The sequence below is a fragment of the Natrix helvetica genome (genome assembly GCF_964273705.1).
Source record: "Natrix helvetica genome assembly, chromosome: Z".
In the NCBI taxonomy this organism is placed as follows: domain Eukaryota; kingdom Metazoa; phylum Chordata; class Lepidosauria; order Squamata; family Natricidae; genus Natrix; species Natrix helvetica.
Genome location: NC_138554.1, coordinates 85,453,423 through 85,470,168, shown reverse-complemented (window position 1 = coordinate 85,470,168; position 16,746 = coordinate 85,453,423). Strand labels below are relative to the sequence as shown.

The 16,746-nt window shown below is 42.2% G+C and overlaps 1 protein-coding gene across 2 annotated transcripts in view; it reads left to right on the top strand.

Moving 5' to 3' along the window:
* DNAJC13 (DnaJ heat shock protein family (Hsp40) member C13) overlaps nt 1–16,746 on the top strand; it is a 111,519-nt gene that overhangs the window by 49,039 nt on the left and 45,734 nt on the right. For both annotated transcript variants that reach the window (XR_014176804.1, XM_081971066.1), the window contains exons 26-28: nt 128–190; nt 3,153–3,254; nt 3,632–3,736. Coding sequence is in view for 1 of the 2 variants with exons in the window: in XM_081971066.1 (XP_081827192.1) it covers nt 128–190; nt 3,153–3,254; nt 3,632–3,736 (270 nt within the window). In the remaining variant the exon portion in view is untranslated. The remainder of the gene's footprint in view (nt 1–127; nt 191–3,152; nt 3,255–3,631; nt 3,737–16,746) is intronic.

Below are 16,746 nucleotides of genomic sequence, written 5' to 3'. Positions count from 1 at the left end.
CCCCAGCCCTGATGCAGCCCTCAATGAAATTGAGTTTGACATCCCTACATTAAAGGAGCTGAGATAGTGTTTAATCACACATTTTCATGCTTTTTCTGTTAAAAAATAAGCCGTATATTTTTTATAGTGTACTGACAGACTGGAACGGGACCGGCTGATAATATTCCTTAACAAACTGATTCTTAATAAGGTGAGCAAGAATTCAAACAACTTACATTGAAAGTGCTAACCATGTACAGATCTGCCAAACAACAGGCTTTTTTATTATAAATATAAAATAATGGAAAACATATACTTGTATTAATGATGATATTATTTTATATCATATAATATATAAGCTTTATTTGTATGTTTTATAACAAGGCAACCATTTGATAGAATTATTTTACAGTGGGTGGATTAATTTCATCTTAATGTTTGTTTAAGGAGTATTTGAGACAAACTATTTTGGCTACATTATGAATAGTGTTATTTGTGATGCTGAGCTTGTCAGCTGGATAGCTGAAAGTCCAGGTTTGAAATCCGAGCACCAAACAAAAGGATGATCTCTCATTACTTGCTCCAACACCTGCTAACTTAGCAGTTCAAAAGCATGCAAATGCAAGTAGATAAATAAGTACTACTTTGGTGGAATCCTGGTTGCATGATCATAGAAGGGTCTTCAGACAACGCTGGCTTCCTTAGCTAAGAAATGGTGATGAGCACCACCCCTGGAGTCAGGCTCAACAAGACAAAGGAAACCTTTATCTTTACTTTTAAAAATAGATTTTTGATAAATAAAATGCAAATGAGTTAGGGTCATAAGAATGTATTGGGCTATTCAGGATCAGCCTAGTGTCATAAAATACATTTATTTAATCAATAATCTTTTGGCTGAAATGTAAGATTATATAGATAGATCTCAGTTAACAACCATATGTCAGGGTTCCAAATAGCATCCAAAAGTAAATCAGAGTCTGAGGCAAAGGATTCCTCAAAGTTCCAATTTATTAAGAGAGCCATGTTGGCACATTTTGGGAAACCCCAAATCTGAAAGATTCCAGGTTTTCCTACCCAGCTGAAAGTTTAAGATCTTGCCCCTACACCCACAGGTCCATCACATGGTCCAATCTTCCCCTGCCCCGCTGGCAGCTTCCACCCATTCAGTTCCGGCCAGGTATAGAGACAAAGGATGACCTTGACTTCCTAGAAATAATTTTGTTATGGCTACATATCATGCTACTCCATATAATCCTCCCTCACATTTTCCCACAATAGAAAATGCATAATAGAATAATAGAAAGTGTGGCAGGCCTAACGTCCAAAAAGGAAAATATGGTTTTCAGGCTTGACACCATAATTGGGACCAGTAACTCCACTGCTAAGTGACATAGCTTTAAAGAGAACTATCATGTGACCTTGCTCCCTTAACAGCAGAACTTCTAATTGCAGTTGTTAGCAAACCATTTGAGGCCATTAAGCGCAACATCACATAATCACACTTGTGACTTTCTGCCAGCTTTTGTATTTGTTAAAAGCCAGTAGGGAAGTTCACAAATGATGATTACATGACTGCAGGACACTTTGGCCATCATAATAGCACATCAGTTGCCAAGCACCTGAATTTTGATCGCACAGCCATGAGAATGCTGTGATGGCCCTTGTTAAGTCCCATTGTAACTTTGAACAGTTGATACATCATTTGTTGCTAAGCAAGGACCAGCTGTATGTATGATTCAATGATGATAAAGAAAAAGTCAGGGGTTAGGCTTTCAGAATTAAAATAAAAATTAGTGGTTGAATATTTATAGGTTTATAAATTGTTCATTTTCCTGTAAAGTAATATATAATGTTCTGTTTTTCAATTTACACATGAAATGCATGCTAGAAATGAGGAACTTGTTTAATAGATGTACTATTCATCTTATAAAGTTAGTCTTCTTAACATTTTCACCTTTCCAGCCATAGATTCCAATAAAATAATCGAATGGATAATAACATAATTCATGACTAATTCTCTTTTAATTTTCTGGAGAATATTGTTTTTTGTAAATCATGAAAACATAGCACTTAGTAAATGTATGACAGCTGAGATAAATTTATAACTACATTATTTGTTTTGTTTGGACAATCCATCTAAATATAAAAATAAACTGCAGTATAATAATTATAGAAAAAGGGTTCATTTATTAACTACAAGAGATAAACATATTATATCCTTTCCTGAGGCATATGCCCCATGTGCTGAAAACCCAAGACCGGATTATTGCAAACATGTCCACCATGGACAGCTCTTGAACAGTCCAGAAATTAAGACTGGCTAAAAATGCTTCAACCAAGATGACCACAGATGACTTCTAAATAATCATTGTTTTGGTTCAAACCTGGAACAAACTTCACATTTTTGAAGTTCTGCCAAATTCTTTCAACAGAATGTCAGAGCCTGGATGATTTTGGTTGTTTCAAAAATTTAGAAGCAGGACAGTGGGATATCATAGGAGTTGACAGAGAAAAGGCTAGCTGTGTTTTTTTTACCACTTTTTGATATATTTTTAGCCATTGAAATTGTTCAGCACATATTTTTGCTAAATAAATGCTATACTTATGCTAAATAAATACTAGGTTTTTAAAAGAAACTTATTTTCACTTCACACTTTTTTAAATCTGCTATAAAATAATGGTAAGGACATATGTCAGGGCTAGTAATGTATCCGTCTAATGAATTTTATAGCCTTTATGGTTAAAAGTAGGATTTCTCTGGGAAATCACATTTTTAAAAAGTAAAAATTAATATAGGAGAATTTTGGAACCTCAACTAATCAATTATTGTTAATAAAAATAAAGAGGGGTGCCGTTACCAAAATATATATTAATGGTTAACAGTGAAATCAAATACCAATCGTTCATTATTTATTCAATAATTTATTGAAATGTAATATTACTAATAAAATCAGCAAACTATGTAAAATGAAAGATTATAAATAAATGGAAGTTAATTTGTGTTTTCTTCTTGTTTGTTTTGTTTGTTTGTTTTTATTGGATTTATATGCCGCCCTTCTCCCAAAGGACTCACTTACCTTAAGATTAGTAGTCTTACAATAAAAATTAAACCAGAAAAAAATTATTTTTAAAAGTACGTGAATTCTTACAAATTCTTTACACTCCTATTACAGAAAAATGTTAAAGAGCTTATGGACTCAAATGGTATCAGAATCCTTGTGGATCTCCTTACTCTGGCCCATCTTCACACAAACAGAGCAACAGTACCATTCCAAGTATGGCATTTTTATTTTTTTAAGTTTGTATAAAATAAATAAGTGCAGATTCTCATAAAAACAAAAATAGTTATCACATTGGAATTAATTTGAAACTTAGCCTGTTCAAAATTGGGAAGTTACTTAATGTGTTTTTTAAGACGGGTTTGACCACTAATTGACTACTAATTAAGACACCTGTCATCTAAAGTTCATCCACCCTTCCCTTTATAGTTAAGTTCTCATGCTTTGGTCCAGTAACTTGAAAAAATGATGAGTCCAACTATGTGTACATTTTCTAACAAGACAGTGACATTTGTACATATAAATTGCTTCTTAAATATATGTAAAATCTATTTTTCTAGTTACATGATGCAAAACCTAATTTTCTTTTTAAGAGCAATGTTATTGAAGCAGCACCAGATATGAAAAGAGAGAGTGAAAAAGAATGGTATTATGGCAATGCAGAGAAAGAGAGAAGAGGCCCATACAGCTTTAATGAGGTATCTTTCAAACACGTTGTTTCATATTGAAAATAATATAGTGTTGTCTCATGACCTTGTAATCTTTGTCAGAAAGGAGAATGTTTATAAATGGTGGGGTCCTAAGTACTTGCTGAGCTTGTTGGGTTTTTTTTGCATTCATTATTGGCATTGACATTGTAATAGGTATTGACTAGGTAATATCATCAGTGCTAATAGGGATGGGAGTTTGCTCTCAATATTTATTATAGTGGCTCGTCCTGTCAGTGTTGGGAATGGCCTTGGTAGTTCTGTGATTGGGCTGTTTACTGTTAACAGTTTCTTGATTGGCATATTGAGATAATATGTATTTGATGTCAAATGAGGCAGGAGAACATTTTACATAGTTACTCAACTATGCCACGAACAACAGCTAAGCATAATGTATATATGGTTTGAACAACGCAAGTGGCAACTATACACTTGGATTTCACCAAAGGGGAACATCGAAACTAAATTGACCACATATTATGCCAGAAGAGGTGGAAAAGTCTCATCCCCATTGTGAAAACATTCTTTGATGCAGATTGTGGATCAGATCATGAACTGTTAGCTGCCAAGGTAAGGTTCAGGTGTTGCAGTGTCAAACATCCACCCATGATTCAGAGATTTGATGTCGAGAAGATTCCCTGCATATGCAGTTGAAGTTAAGTTAAAAATAGATAACAGAAGTTAAGAACAGATTTGAACTCCAACTTCCCCAAAAGGCAACCAATTATGGGCCAACTGTCATTAAAGTAACCCAAAACATATTACATACCGTCACTAACGTATCCCAATTGTCACTGAAACAGCACAAGAACACTGCATACAAGAAACCAACAAAATTGGCCAGAATGATATAACAAAATGCAAAAGAGAGAAGGAAAGAAACAGCTATTGGTGACAGGGAAGAAATGCAAAGACTAAATGCAAAGTTCCAGAGACAGGCAAGATAAAATAAGGAGAACTATTGGGCTGAACAATGTAAGAAACTAGGCCATTAAAGGTCATGCAAGAGAGTGTTTCACTTATATGAAGAAGACCGGAAACCTTTTTATGGTAAAAAAAGTTGAGAGTAGGTAATGGCAGGAATTGCATGATCAATTAGCAATTAAAGAACAATGTCAGCAATATGCAAAGCAACTTTATACAAAAACAAGGCAAAGCCGTAAGAAAAGAAGGTGACTTACCAGAAATGGAACCAGATATCCTGGAGAAATAAATTGTGTGGGTACTCAACCAGCTGCCTAACCACAAAACCCTAGGAGTTGATGGAATTCTTGCAGACCTGCTGAGAACACTGCCAACAAAACAGTGCTTGCCAAAGAAATGTAATACAAAAAACAGTTTCAACCACTGAACGTGATAATACTCATGAGTAAAATTATTTTGAAGATAATCCAGAAATATTTGAATTCAGTCACCAATAGTTGATGTACAAACAAGATTTTAGTATTGAAAATGAATGCTATAATATACCGAGTGACATGGTAAGACTGCCAGGCTCTCCATGGATTGTTGTTGGGCCTAGGAGGCGGCGAAGAGAGCGAAAGTAGAAGCGGGGATGCAGAGCTGGTTTGCTAGTTCGGTTACGGAAGCAGCCTCACAGACCAGCATTACCAAGCATTTTTCTAACCAACTCTAGATCCTTTGTCCTCAAAACTGATGAACTAGAGCTATGGATGGCAACGAATAAGCTCATTCGTGACTGCTGTGTGATGATAATCACAGAGACCTGGCTTCATCCACGTACCGGATGCGCCAGTGGAGCTAACTAACTGCACCACACACTGCTTTGATAGAAACAGCAACTCTGGTAAAAGCAAAGGTGGAGGACTTTGTATTTACAAACATAATAACTGGTGTACTAACAGTAGAGTTGCTTATACTCACTGTTCTGCAGATGTGGAATTCTTAACTGTCATTTTTCGGCCATTTTATTTACCTAGAGAGATTTCTGTTATAGTTATCACTGATGTCTATATTCCACCTGATGCAAATGTTAGTGCAGCGCTCTCTAAGTTACATGACGCCATCGAGAGGCAAACTTACTCTGAGGGTGCTTTTATTATGGCTGGGAATTTTAATCAAGCCAGTCTAAAGTCTGTTCTCCCTAGGTTTGTGCAGTATGTGCAGTGTACCACCAGAGGTAAGAATACTCTAGACCATATGTACTCAAACTTAAGACAGACACATAGAGCAATCCTCCTCTCCCATCTGGGTACGTCTGACCACATCTCTCTTCTACTGTGCCCAAAGCATATCCCCCTTAGGAAAAGCATACGACTAGTCTTGAAAACTGTCAAAATCTGGCCAGAGGGAGCACTCTGCCAGTTGCAGGACTGCTTTGAGGCTACCGAGTGGAGTATATTTGAACATTTGGAGCTGCAAGAATTCACTGACACTGTACTCTCATATATTAAAACATGCACAGACAATGTAACAGTGAATAAGCGCATCAGAGTTTACAGTAATCATAAACTCTGGATATCAGCAGAGATACAATCACTTCTGAGAGCCCGAAACTCCACCTTCAAGGTAGGAAACGAAGACAAATACAATAAAGCCAGGGCAAACTTGAAAAGAGGCATTAAAGCGGCTAAACAGAAATACAAACAAAAGGTAGAGAAGTATCTGGAAGATAATAACTCAAGACAGGTGTGGCAAGGGCTACAACACCTAATCAACTATAAGAGCATACGAAAAAAATAGCCAATGCTAATGCCTTGCTAGTAGAAGAGCTAAATAGCTTCTTTACCCACTTTGAGGTCAAAAGATCAGTCTGTGGCTCTAGCCCAAAAGCCCTCTGACCTCCAGCCACTCACTCTGGATGAATATCAAGTGAGAGCTGAGCTGAAGGCTGTAAATCCTAACAAAGCTGCAGGTCCAGACGGGGTGTTGGGGAAAGTGGTAAAAACCTGTGCTGACCAATTAACAGGGGTCCTGACAAGGATTTTTAACCTCTCTCTGCAACAGGCTAGAGTCCCATCATGCTTGAAAGCAGCCACAATTATCCCAGTTCTGAAGAAAGCAGCCATAAAAAGCTTGAATGACCATAGACCCATTGCACTGACGTCTATAGTGATGAAGTGCTTTGAGAGACTGGTCCTACAACACCTCAGGTCCTGCCTTCCATCAAATTTTGATCAACACCAGTTTGCTTATAGAAGCAACAGGTCGACAGGGGATGCCATCATCACTGCTCTACATATTGCACTGAGCCACCTTGAGAAATCTGGGAATTATGTCAGAATGCTTTCTATAGACTATAGCTCGGCCTTTAACACCATCTTACCAGGAATTCTCATTGAAAAGTTGACTGACCTGAATTTCCCTCCCCTCACTTGTGAATGGATCAAAGACTTCCTGACGGATCGTCCACAAACAGTAAGGGTTGGGTCCTTTACATCTTCCACGCTGAAGCTCAGGACAGACTCTCCTCAGGGCTGTGTGCTCAGCCCCTACCTGTACTCGCTGTATACATATGACTGCATATCCTCTGATCCATCCAACATCATAATAAAGTTTGCAGATGACACAGCGGTGCTGGGTCTCATAACTGGAGGGGACAAATCAGCATACAGGGAAGAAGTTCAGAAGGTATCCGCATGGTGCTCAAGAAACAACTTACAACTAAATACTAGTAAGACAAAGGAAATGGTGCTAGATTTCCAGAAGCACAGAGAGGAACCTGCCCCACTGTATATCGAGGGAGGCTGTATGGAGAGGGTTTCCTCTTTTAAATTCTTGGGAGTGTTTATTAGTCAAGATCTCACCTGGAAAAACAACACATCTCTGGTGATTGGAAAGGCCCAACAGAGACTTCATTTACTTAGAGTCCTGCGAAAAAATCAGGTGCAACAACAATTGATTACCTCTTTCTATTGGTCCACCGTAGAAAGTGTCTTCACATATTGTATTACAGTATGGTATGCTGGTTTTAACAGCTGTGGACAGGAAGGCACTACAGAGAGTGATCAATTTGGCACAAGAAACCATTGGTTGCCCTCTGACACCATTGGATGACATCGCCAGATCTCGCTACTTTAGCAGAGTAAGGAAGATACTCAGAGATGATTCACACCCTGGTCAGTGTCTCTTTGCACTTCTGCCATCAGGCAGAAGACATCAAAGTATAGCCAACCGAACAAATAGGTTTAAAGATAATTTCTATCCTTGGGCTGTGAGCAATGTTCCCTCTAAGGTGCATGGCTGCGCAGCCGCGCACGTGGCAAGAAAACACCGCGCAGCAGTTTTCAACTGCCGCGCAGTGATTTCTATTGCCACAGGCTCCCGAAGCTGGGGAGGTCCTTTGCAGGCAGCTAGAACGGGCCGCCCGCAAAAGACTTCCCCGGACTTGCTTTGATGAGCACGGGGCGACTGAGGGTAGTTGTGAAGCCCCAAAGCCCCCGCCGCCACCGGAATAACTGCTGCCGCCACCTCCTCCTTCTCTAACAGCACTGCCGGATTTGCCGCCCGGCGCTGCGGCTGACTTGAAGCAGCCAAAGCTCCAGCCGGCATCCCCATGCGTGGCAGCGCCGCCTCCCCTCCGCTTGGAGCACCTGAGCTCAGCGCCGCGTTACCCCTGCCCCCTCCTCGTCCGCCGTGCTTTTGAGGAGCCATGAGGCTGCGGGAGCCAGTAGGAAGGCGGGGGGGAGCAGGGGGAAAAAAAGCCTCATGGCTCCTCAAAAGCACGGAGGAGGAGGAGGGGGCAGGGGTAACGCGGCGCTGAGCTCAGGTGCAAATCTGGTGGTGCTGTTGGAGGAGGAGGAGGTAGCAGCAGTTATTCTGGTGGCAGCTCGTCGGCATCTTCAGCAGCAGCCCTGCCCACGATGAAGAAACCAAAGATGGAGCAGATCCACGCAGATGACGTCACTGCAACATGACTGGAGGAGGAATTCTGGAAGTTGAAGTCCACAAGTCTTAAAGCTGTCAGGTTTGAAGATCTTTGCGTTTTTTTCTAAAGGGTTAGGGGAGCAAGGGTCTTGTAACTTGACAGTTTTAAGACTTGCATGCTTCAATGCCAGAGTTCCTGAGCCAACATGACTGGAGGAGGAATTCTGGGAGTTGAAGTCCACAAGTCTTAAAGCTGTCAGGTTTGAAGACCCCTGGGGGTTTTTTCTAAAGGGTTAGGGGTGCAAGGGTCTTGTAACTTGACAGCTTTAAGACTTGCGTGCTTCAAATGCCAGTTTCTGAGCCAACATTTTGGTTGCTAAGCAGGAGCGTTGTTAAGTGATATTATATAACACTTTTATTTAAGCGGGTACCTTGAAGAAACATAACTTTGAGTTTCAAATAATACTGATTTCGTTGTTGTCTTAGGTGACATCTGTGAAAAAAATTCAGGTGTTCAGGCATGAAAATGTGCCGCTCAAACACTATACTTTTCTGCTCACATTGAAAAAAAATTAGAGGGAACATTGGCTGTGAGACTTTTAAATACAGCCAGAATCACTCCATGCACACACTAGTTTTTTTTCTTTTTCTTTCTTTTTTCGTTTCTGTTATAATTTTGCACCAGTGAGGTTAAAACCAATTTCGTTGTATTTAAGTACAATGACAATAAAGATTATACTTATACTTACTTATACTTATAATGCATAATCATATGCCAATCTGCATTGGATAATGGAAAAAGTAAAGGAATACCAAAAAGTGTCAGGGTTCCAAATAGCATCCAAAAGTAAATCAGAGTCCAAGGCAAAGTATTGCTCAAAGTTCCAATTTATTAAAAGAGCCATATTGGCACATCTGGGAAAATCCAAATCTGAAAGCTTTCTGGTTTTTCCCATCTAGTTGAAAGTTCAAGATCTTGCCCCTACACCCACAAGTCCATCACATGATCCAATCGCCCACTGCCACGCTGGCAGTTCTACCCATCCAATTCTGGTCAGGTGCAGAGGTACAGAGACAAAGGATGACCTTGGCTTTCTAGAAAGAATTTTGTTGTGGCTACATAGTATGTGACTCCTTACAATCCCCCCTTTCATTTTCCCACAATAGAAAATGCATAGCAGAATAATGAAAGTGTGGCAGGCTAAAGACCCCAAAGAAAATACGGCTGCAGGCCCAACAGGCGGCCTCTCCTCAGAAGAAAAGTGTATCTTGAAAAGAGAATAATGTGGGGGTTAACATGAGAATAACTAACCATCTCCCCCCCCCCGGGGGGGTGCTTTGGCTTATCAGGAAATTTATAATGGAATTGTTTCACTAACTTGCCAGCTTTTACATTCCAACCTTTCATCCATGTAGCTTCAGACAAAAGCTACTCCTTCCAATGCACTAAATACTGTAACTGATCTCTATATAATCTAGAGTCTACAATTTTCTTCACTTCATAGTGAGTTTCTCCTTGTACCACTACTGGAGGAGGGGGAGACTGGGTCATTGGTCTTAGGTTGGACCAGTCACAGGTTTCAGCAAGCTATAATGGAAGGTGGGGTGAATTTTCCCTAGAATTCTTTGCAGACTGAGCTGAACCGTAACTGGATTAATTATTTTCACTATTGGGAAGGTACCTAAAAATTTCAGCCTTAATTTCTTGCTAGGCATTCTTAACTTTATGTATTTGGTAGACAAGAAAACTTTATCCCCCACACGGAAGTGGGGTAGGAGTGAGCAGTGCTTATCAGCTTGTTTCTTGTACTCTTCTGCTGCTTCTGCCAGAGCTTTTTTCATATTCTCCCATTCCTTTTTAAGAGCGTTCATCCATTCACTCAGAGACACGGAGGAAGGGGGCACTCTGGGCAGTTCAGGCATGGGAACAAATTCCATTCCACTGTTAACTTGAAAAGGAGTTAATCCAGTGCTGCTGTGGACAGCGTTGTTATACACGACTTCAGCGAAAGGTAGCAAATCTGACCAGTTGTCCTGCTGATAATCCACATAACAACTGATGTATTGTTCCAGCATCACATTAGCTCTTTCTGTTGCTCCATTAATGCTCAGATGGAAGGCCGAGTTAAGTCCTTGCATGGACTCAATGGACCTCAGGAACTCCCTCCAGAACTTGGTGGTGAACTGAACTCCGCGGTCTGAGATGCTTCTCCTGGGTACTCCGTGTAGGTGATAAATGTGTTTAACAAACATCTTCACTAGCTGCTTTGCGGTAATCCTGAGCAAGACATGAAATGAGCTTGCTTGGAAAATAAATCAATGACTGTCCAAATTACTTCATTCCCGCCGCTGTTTGGACTTCTGCGATGAAATCCATTGCAATCTCTTCCCATGGTCAGTTAAGACTGGCCACCTGTTGCAGTAATCCAGAGGGCTTGCCTGGCTGTATTTTCATGGTTGCACAAGTGGCACAGCTTTTCATGTAGTCGTCTACTTCTGCTTTCATTTTTGGCCACCAAAATTGATGTCTGGTGAGGTGGAGCGTTTTTAGGAATTCCAATTTTGCATTGTGGCTTCACTGAAGTACTTCCAGCCTCACGTTCGCAGGAAGTTACAGTTTGGATCCTTTCCAGGCTAAGTCATCTCTCATCGTCAGGATGCCTTTGTTGTCGTTGAGCCAGGGGTCGATTGGCAGCTCCAATTTCATTGCTGTGGTCAGCTTGTTCTGGCCACAAGTAGGCTGCCGCCTTGTCTGACCTCTGGTGGTGAGTTGAGCCACCTTTTGGCTTGGGGGAATGATGGGGTGAATCACTTCTGTCATACTGCGGTTTTCTTGATAAGGCATCTGCCAGCAAGTTCTTCCCTGCAGAGATGTGCTTCAGTTCGAATTTAAACCTTCTGAAGTATTGTGCCCAGCAAACTTTCTTTGGAGATAGTTTGTGGGGACTTTTGAAGAGTTCATGATTTTTATGGTCAGTCCAGACCTTGAATGGCACATCCTCCTCCTCTAGGAAATGTCTCCAGGTGAGTAGGGCCCACTGGACCACATAGGTTACTTTCTCTCAAATGGACCACCTTCTTTTCGTGGTGGTGAGTTTTTTTGAGACATAAGCGCAAGAGTTGTTCCTCTTTGTTCTTTTGCAACAGAACTGCCGCTACAGCCACATCACTGATATCTGCCTAGATTATAATTCCTGTTTTGGGTCGGGGTGTTGCAGAATGGATTCTTTGGTAAAGAGCTGTTTTAATTTTTCAAATGCTTTTTGACAGTCTATTGTTCACTTAATAGATTGATTCGGCTTTGGCTTTGTCAAGGAAGGACCTCTTTTTAACAGTTTAGTCAAGGGCAGGACCACTTCTGTAAAAGCTGGATGAATTGCCTATAAAAGTTAGAAAATCCCAGGAAGCTTTGTAGCTGTTTGCAGGTGCGTGGGGGTTGCTAATCTAATATCGCTTTCACTCTTTCTGGGTCCGTCTCTATCCCCTCACTGGAAATACAATAGCCAAGGTAATCCAGCGAAGTTTTGTGGAATTCACACTTTGATAGTTTAGTATAGAGCTTGGTGGCTAGAAGTTTTTTCAGGACCTGCTGCACCAGCTTTACGTGCTCTTCTAGAGTCTCAGGAAAGACGAGAATGTTATCAAGGTAAACGAGCACCCCTTCGTACAGGTGATCATGCAGCACTTCATTAATGAACTGCATGAACACTGCAGGGGACCCTTGTACCCCAAATGGCATGAGTTTGAATTGGAAGCTACTAAGGGGGCAATTAAAAGCAGTCTTCCATTTATCTCCCTCCCTGATACATATCCGGTAATAGGCCTCTCTCAAGTCCAGTTTGGTGAACATTTTGCCTTTAGCCAAGTGGTTCAACATGTCTTTCATGAGGGGTAGAGCATAGGTATTTTTTATGCAAACGACTTTGATCCCCTGGAAGTCAATGCATAGCCTCACACAAACACACCTCTCCCTGTCTGTCTTCTCTTTGAAAAGCACAGGGGCTGCTACTTCTGACTTGGCTGGTTGGATGAAGCCCCGCTTCCAATTGGTATCAATGTATTTTCTTAATTCCGCCATCTCCTTAGGATCCATGGAGTACATTTTTGGCTTCGGTAGGATTGCCTCAGACACAAACTCTATCGCGCAATCAATGGGTTGGTGAGGGGGGAGATAATTGCAATCTTCCTCACTGAAAACCCCTGCCAGATTCCAGTATTCTTTTGGTATTTGCTAGATGCCTGAGAGTTTAGTATCTGTTGCAGGGGCTGCAGGCTCTTGATGGTCTGCTTTAAGCCGTTAGATGGTCCAGGTGGCCTTCTCGCTTTACGGGGGGTAGCAGCCCAATGCCTAGGGTCAATTTTCAATCACCGTCCTCTCACTTTATAGTAGGTGCCCATTTGTCCAACCATGCAAGCCCCAAGATGATTGATTCATTCATTTTTTGGTGCTATGATGAATCTGAGAAGTTCATAGTGGCGCCCTATCTGCAACTTCACCAAGTCAGTAATTAGCTTGGGGGGGGGGGGGGGGCTTCAATTAGCACCCTGTCCACTTGCTCAAACCGAATGGGATTTGCCAAGGATCCTGTGCATATGCCCAGCTGCTGCACGATGGACATGTTGATTAAGCACCGGGTGCAGCCCGTGTCCACAATTGCCTCAACTTCCCCTTCTACCCCAGTCTCAGGCACTATGAGTTTGGCTTTGATGGCAAAGGGGCAGATGGGTGCACTTACCATCGGGTGTCTTTGCTGCTTTTTTCTTCCTCTGAACTGAGAGGGTTTTTCCCATCTGGCAGAATCTCCGTCTACTCAGTCTGGGGATCGGATCCTTCCGTTTGTTGGGCAAGACTACTCTTTTTGGGTCATTTTGGGGGGTCTTTTTTTGTCCCACTGGCGGCTTGGGTGTGCACTTGTGGAATTGGAGTCGGGGCCAAGCATTCCAACGTTCTGTGCCCATGTTGACCACACCAGTAACATTTTATTGCTCCTGCAGACTTGTGGGGAGGCGTTTCGGCTTGCTTCATTTGTGTTCAGCGGTCCAAAGGTCTTCTAGCTGGCTTTTTGGCTATGGGCTTTCGATGGGGGGTGAAGTTCGTGATTCAGAATGACTGCGGTATTGTACCAATTCTGGATCTGTTCTGGCACCCCCATATGCTGCATGCTTTTCTCAATTCAGGATCTAAGGCATCTTTGAACATGTGCACAAGGAGTCATTCTGGCCAGTCCTTAGTTTTCTGGCCGCCCTTCTAAATTCCCAAACTAATTCCTTCACAGGATGGCCAGCCTGTCACAATCCTTGGCTCTGCTCTTCTGCTTCCACTTGTTGGGCCACATTGCTAAATCGGATTCATCAGCTGAACAAACCCATCTGCATCTTCTAATTCAGGAGCTGCCTTGTTGTGGACCTCAGCCACCCATTCAGTCGCTTCCCCTTCATTCATCCTGTCAATTACCACTGAAATCAGCTCTTGGTCGGAAGAGTATTGATCCCCAAATTGATCAATGTGTACCCAAACTCGATTTAGGAAGTAGGCTAGCTTCCCAGGAGTTGCATCAAATGTTTCCTGAAATCGGGATGGTGGGGCAGGTTTTTGGACTTCCATGAGCAGTTGGGTGGGTGCTTGGGGCTGGAGCCCCCCTCACGGCGCTGCTCCCTGCGGCGGCGGTTGGGCTGGGACCTGTTGAGGGGTCACTCCCTGGGATTGTCCTGGGCCAGTTATCTGAAACGGTGCCATTTGCTGAGGAGGAGCAGGCGTCCATCCCGGGAAGAAGACCCATCCCGGTGGGACTTGACTCGCAGGCTGCAACTCAAACATTGGTGGCTGGCTAGTGGGCAAAATTCCCCACCCCCTCAGCTGCTGCCTGGGTTGACTTCCCCATCCCGGTTGATGGACCGTCTGCGACAGAGGGTCGCAGACAGAGGGCACTGCCGTTAGTCTTATTCCAGTGACGAGGTTTTGGGCTGACCTGCTTTTTGCTGTATGGAAGGAGGGTAAATCCCCACTCCATTGCATTGCATAGACTCGACCCGGGAAGGAGAACATTTGCTGGGCCATGGTGCACCTGGGTGGTTTGGAGCTAAGGCAAGGGTTGATTCCACTCACATTAAACTGTCCAAATTGGTCTGGGAGGCCAGTCAGAGACTGACTGTGTGATGGTGGCTGGGATCCCAATAATTGGAGCACCCGGTTGGCGTCTGCTTTGGTCCCCTCCACTTGTGGGTCGAGGCTGATCCTGCACCAACCTGTGGCTCCAACAGCAACTCCTTAGGGGAAGTAAATCCCATGGCTTCATCTTGCAGAGTTAGGTCCGATTGCCAGGGATGCCTAGGGGCCGACTCTTTGTGCCTGGCTCCCAGCTGGTGTTCCCTGTCCGCGGCCTTCGTGGCTTCTACCTCAGCTTTTGACATAGATAGGTGATCCGTCATCTGCTGCTTTCTCTGTGGGCTTCTTCTGTTCCTCATCTTCCCTGAGTCTTTACGCCGCCTGGGCTCAAGTCAGTGCTGGGGCTCAGGGCCCTGTACAGCACTCCAAAATTCGGGGTAGCTGGTGAAGTATTTTAATGCAGATTCGGGTTAATGTCAGGATTCCAAATAGCATCCCAAAGTAAATCAAAGTCCAAGGCAAAGTATTGCTCAAAGTTCCAATTTATTAAGAGAGCCATGTTGGAACATCTGGGAAAAAAACAAATCTGAAAGCTTCCCGGTTTTCCCCACGTAGTTGAAAGTTCAAGATCTTGCCCCCATACCCACAAGTCCATCACATGGTCCAATCTCCCACTGCCATCCTGGCAGTTCCACCCATCCCAGTCAGGTGCAGAGGTGCAGAGACAAAGACCTTAGCTTTCTAGAAAGAATTTTGTTGTGGCTACATATTATGTGACTTCTTATAATCCTCCCTCCCATTTTCCCACAATAGAAAATGCATAGCAGAATAATGAAAGTGTGGCAGGCCAAAGACCCAAAAGAAAAGATGGCTGCAGGCCTGACAAAAAGATCTCTACATGTGTTTCATTGATTACACAAAAGCCATGGTGTTGACCATGAGAAGTCTGGAATTGCCTCAAAGAAGTGAAAATATCATCACATCACATCCAGCTCATTCAGTCATTGTACTCTGTTCAGGTAGCCACTGTAGGAATGGAATATGGAAACAGAAAATATTCAGAATTTAAAAAGGTGTTTGACAAGTTTGCATTCTGTCATGCTATTCAACATGTACACAGAAATATATTTGAGAAGTGCACATTTGGAGGACTTTAACCTTTGGGTTTAAAATCAGTGGTAAGACTATCAGCAATCTCCGATATGTAGATGATACAACATTGCTCACAGAAAACAAGAAGAAATGGAGTGGTTAATTCTGAGTCAAAGCTGAAAGTGAAAAATTTGGATTACAACTTAACATCAAGAAAACAAAGGTCAAAGTGTAGATCAACAATGAGACTATCAAAATAGTAATGGAATTCATCTTCCTCAGCTATAAAATTGATCAAAATGATGATTGCAGCCCTGAGAATAGAAGGTGTATTTGGAAGAACTGCAATGTATGGAATGAGTAACATCTGAAGAGTAAAGACATTAGCCTCACAACCAAATGCACATTTGTTAAACCAATATTTTTTCCAGTTGCAACTGCAACTGCAAAAATAACAAAGAAATAACAAACAATGGAAAATATCACTTGAAGACAAGATTGCCAAACAGAAGCTATCATACTTTGGTCATGTCATCAGAGCTGACTTGCTTGGAAAGTCAATCAGTCTGGGAGTGATCAGCGGTAAAAGAAGGGGCCACCCTAGTATCCATTGGCTGGACAGTATAAAGGATGACATGGCAGAGGCAGTATGAGACAGAGCAGCATGGAGAGTGCTGATCCATATAGTGGTTGAAGGTCGGACATGACTGGATGGCTGATGATGACAACGACAATGAGCTTAGAAGTCCACCCATGAAGTTATTAGGAATAACCAGCTCATCTATGCATTTGCATGATGGATTTTCAGGGGGGGGCAGTTGCTTTCTTTTATTATTTTCTGTTCCTTGAAAATGAAAAACAAAACTAGAGTGAGGATTGCTACCAAGGAGTTTATTGGGGAAAGTTACATTCAGCCTAAGTGATCAGTATTTTTTATAGTTGAGCTATTTTTTCCCAAATCAAATATTCTAATGAA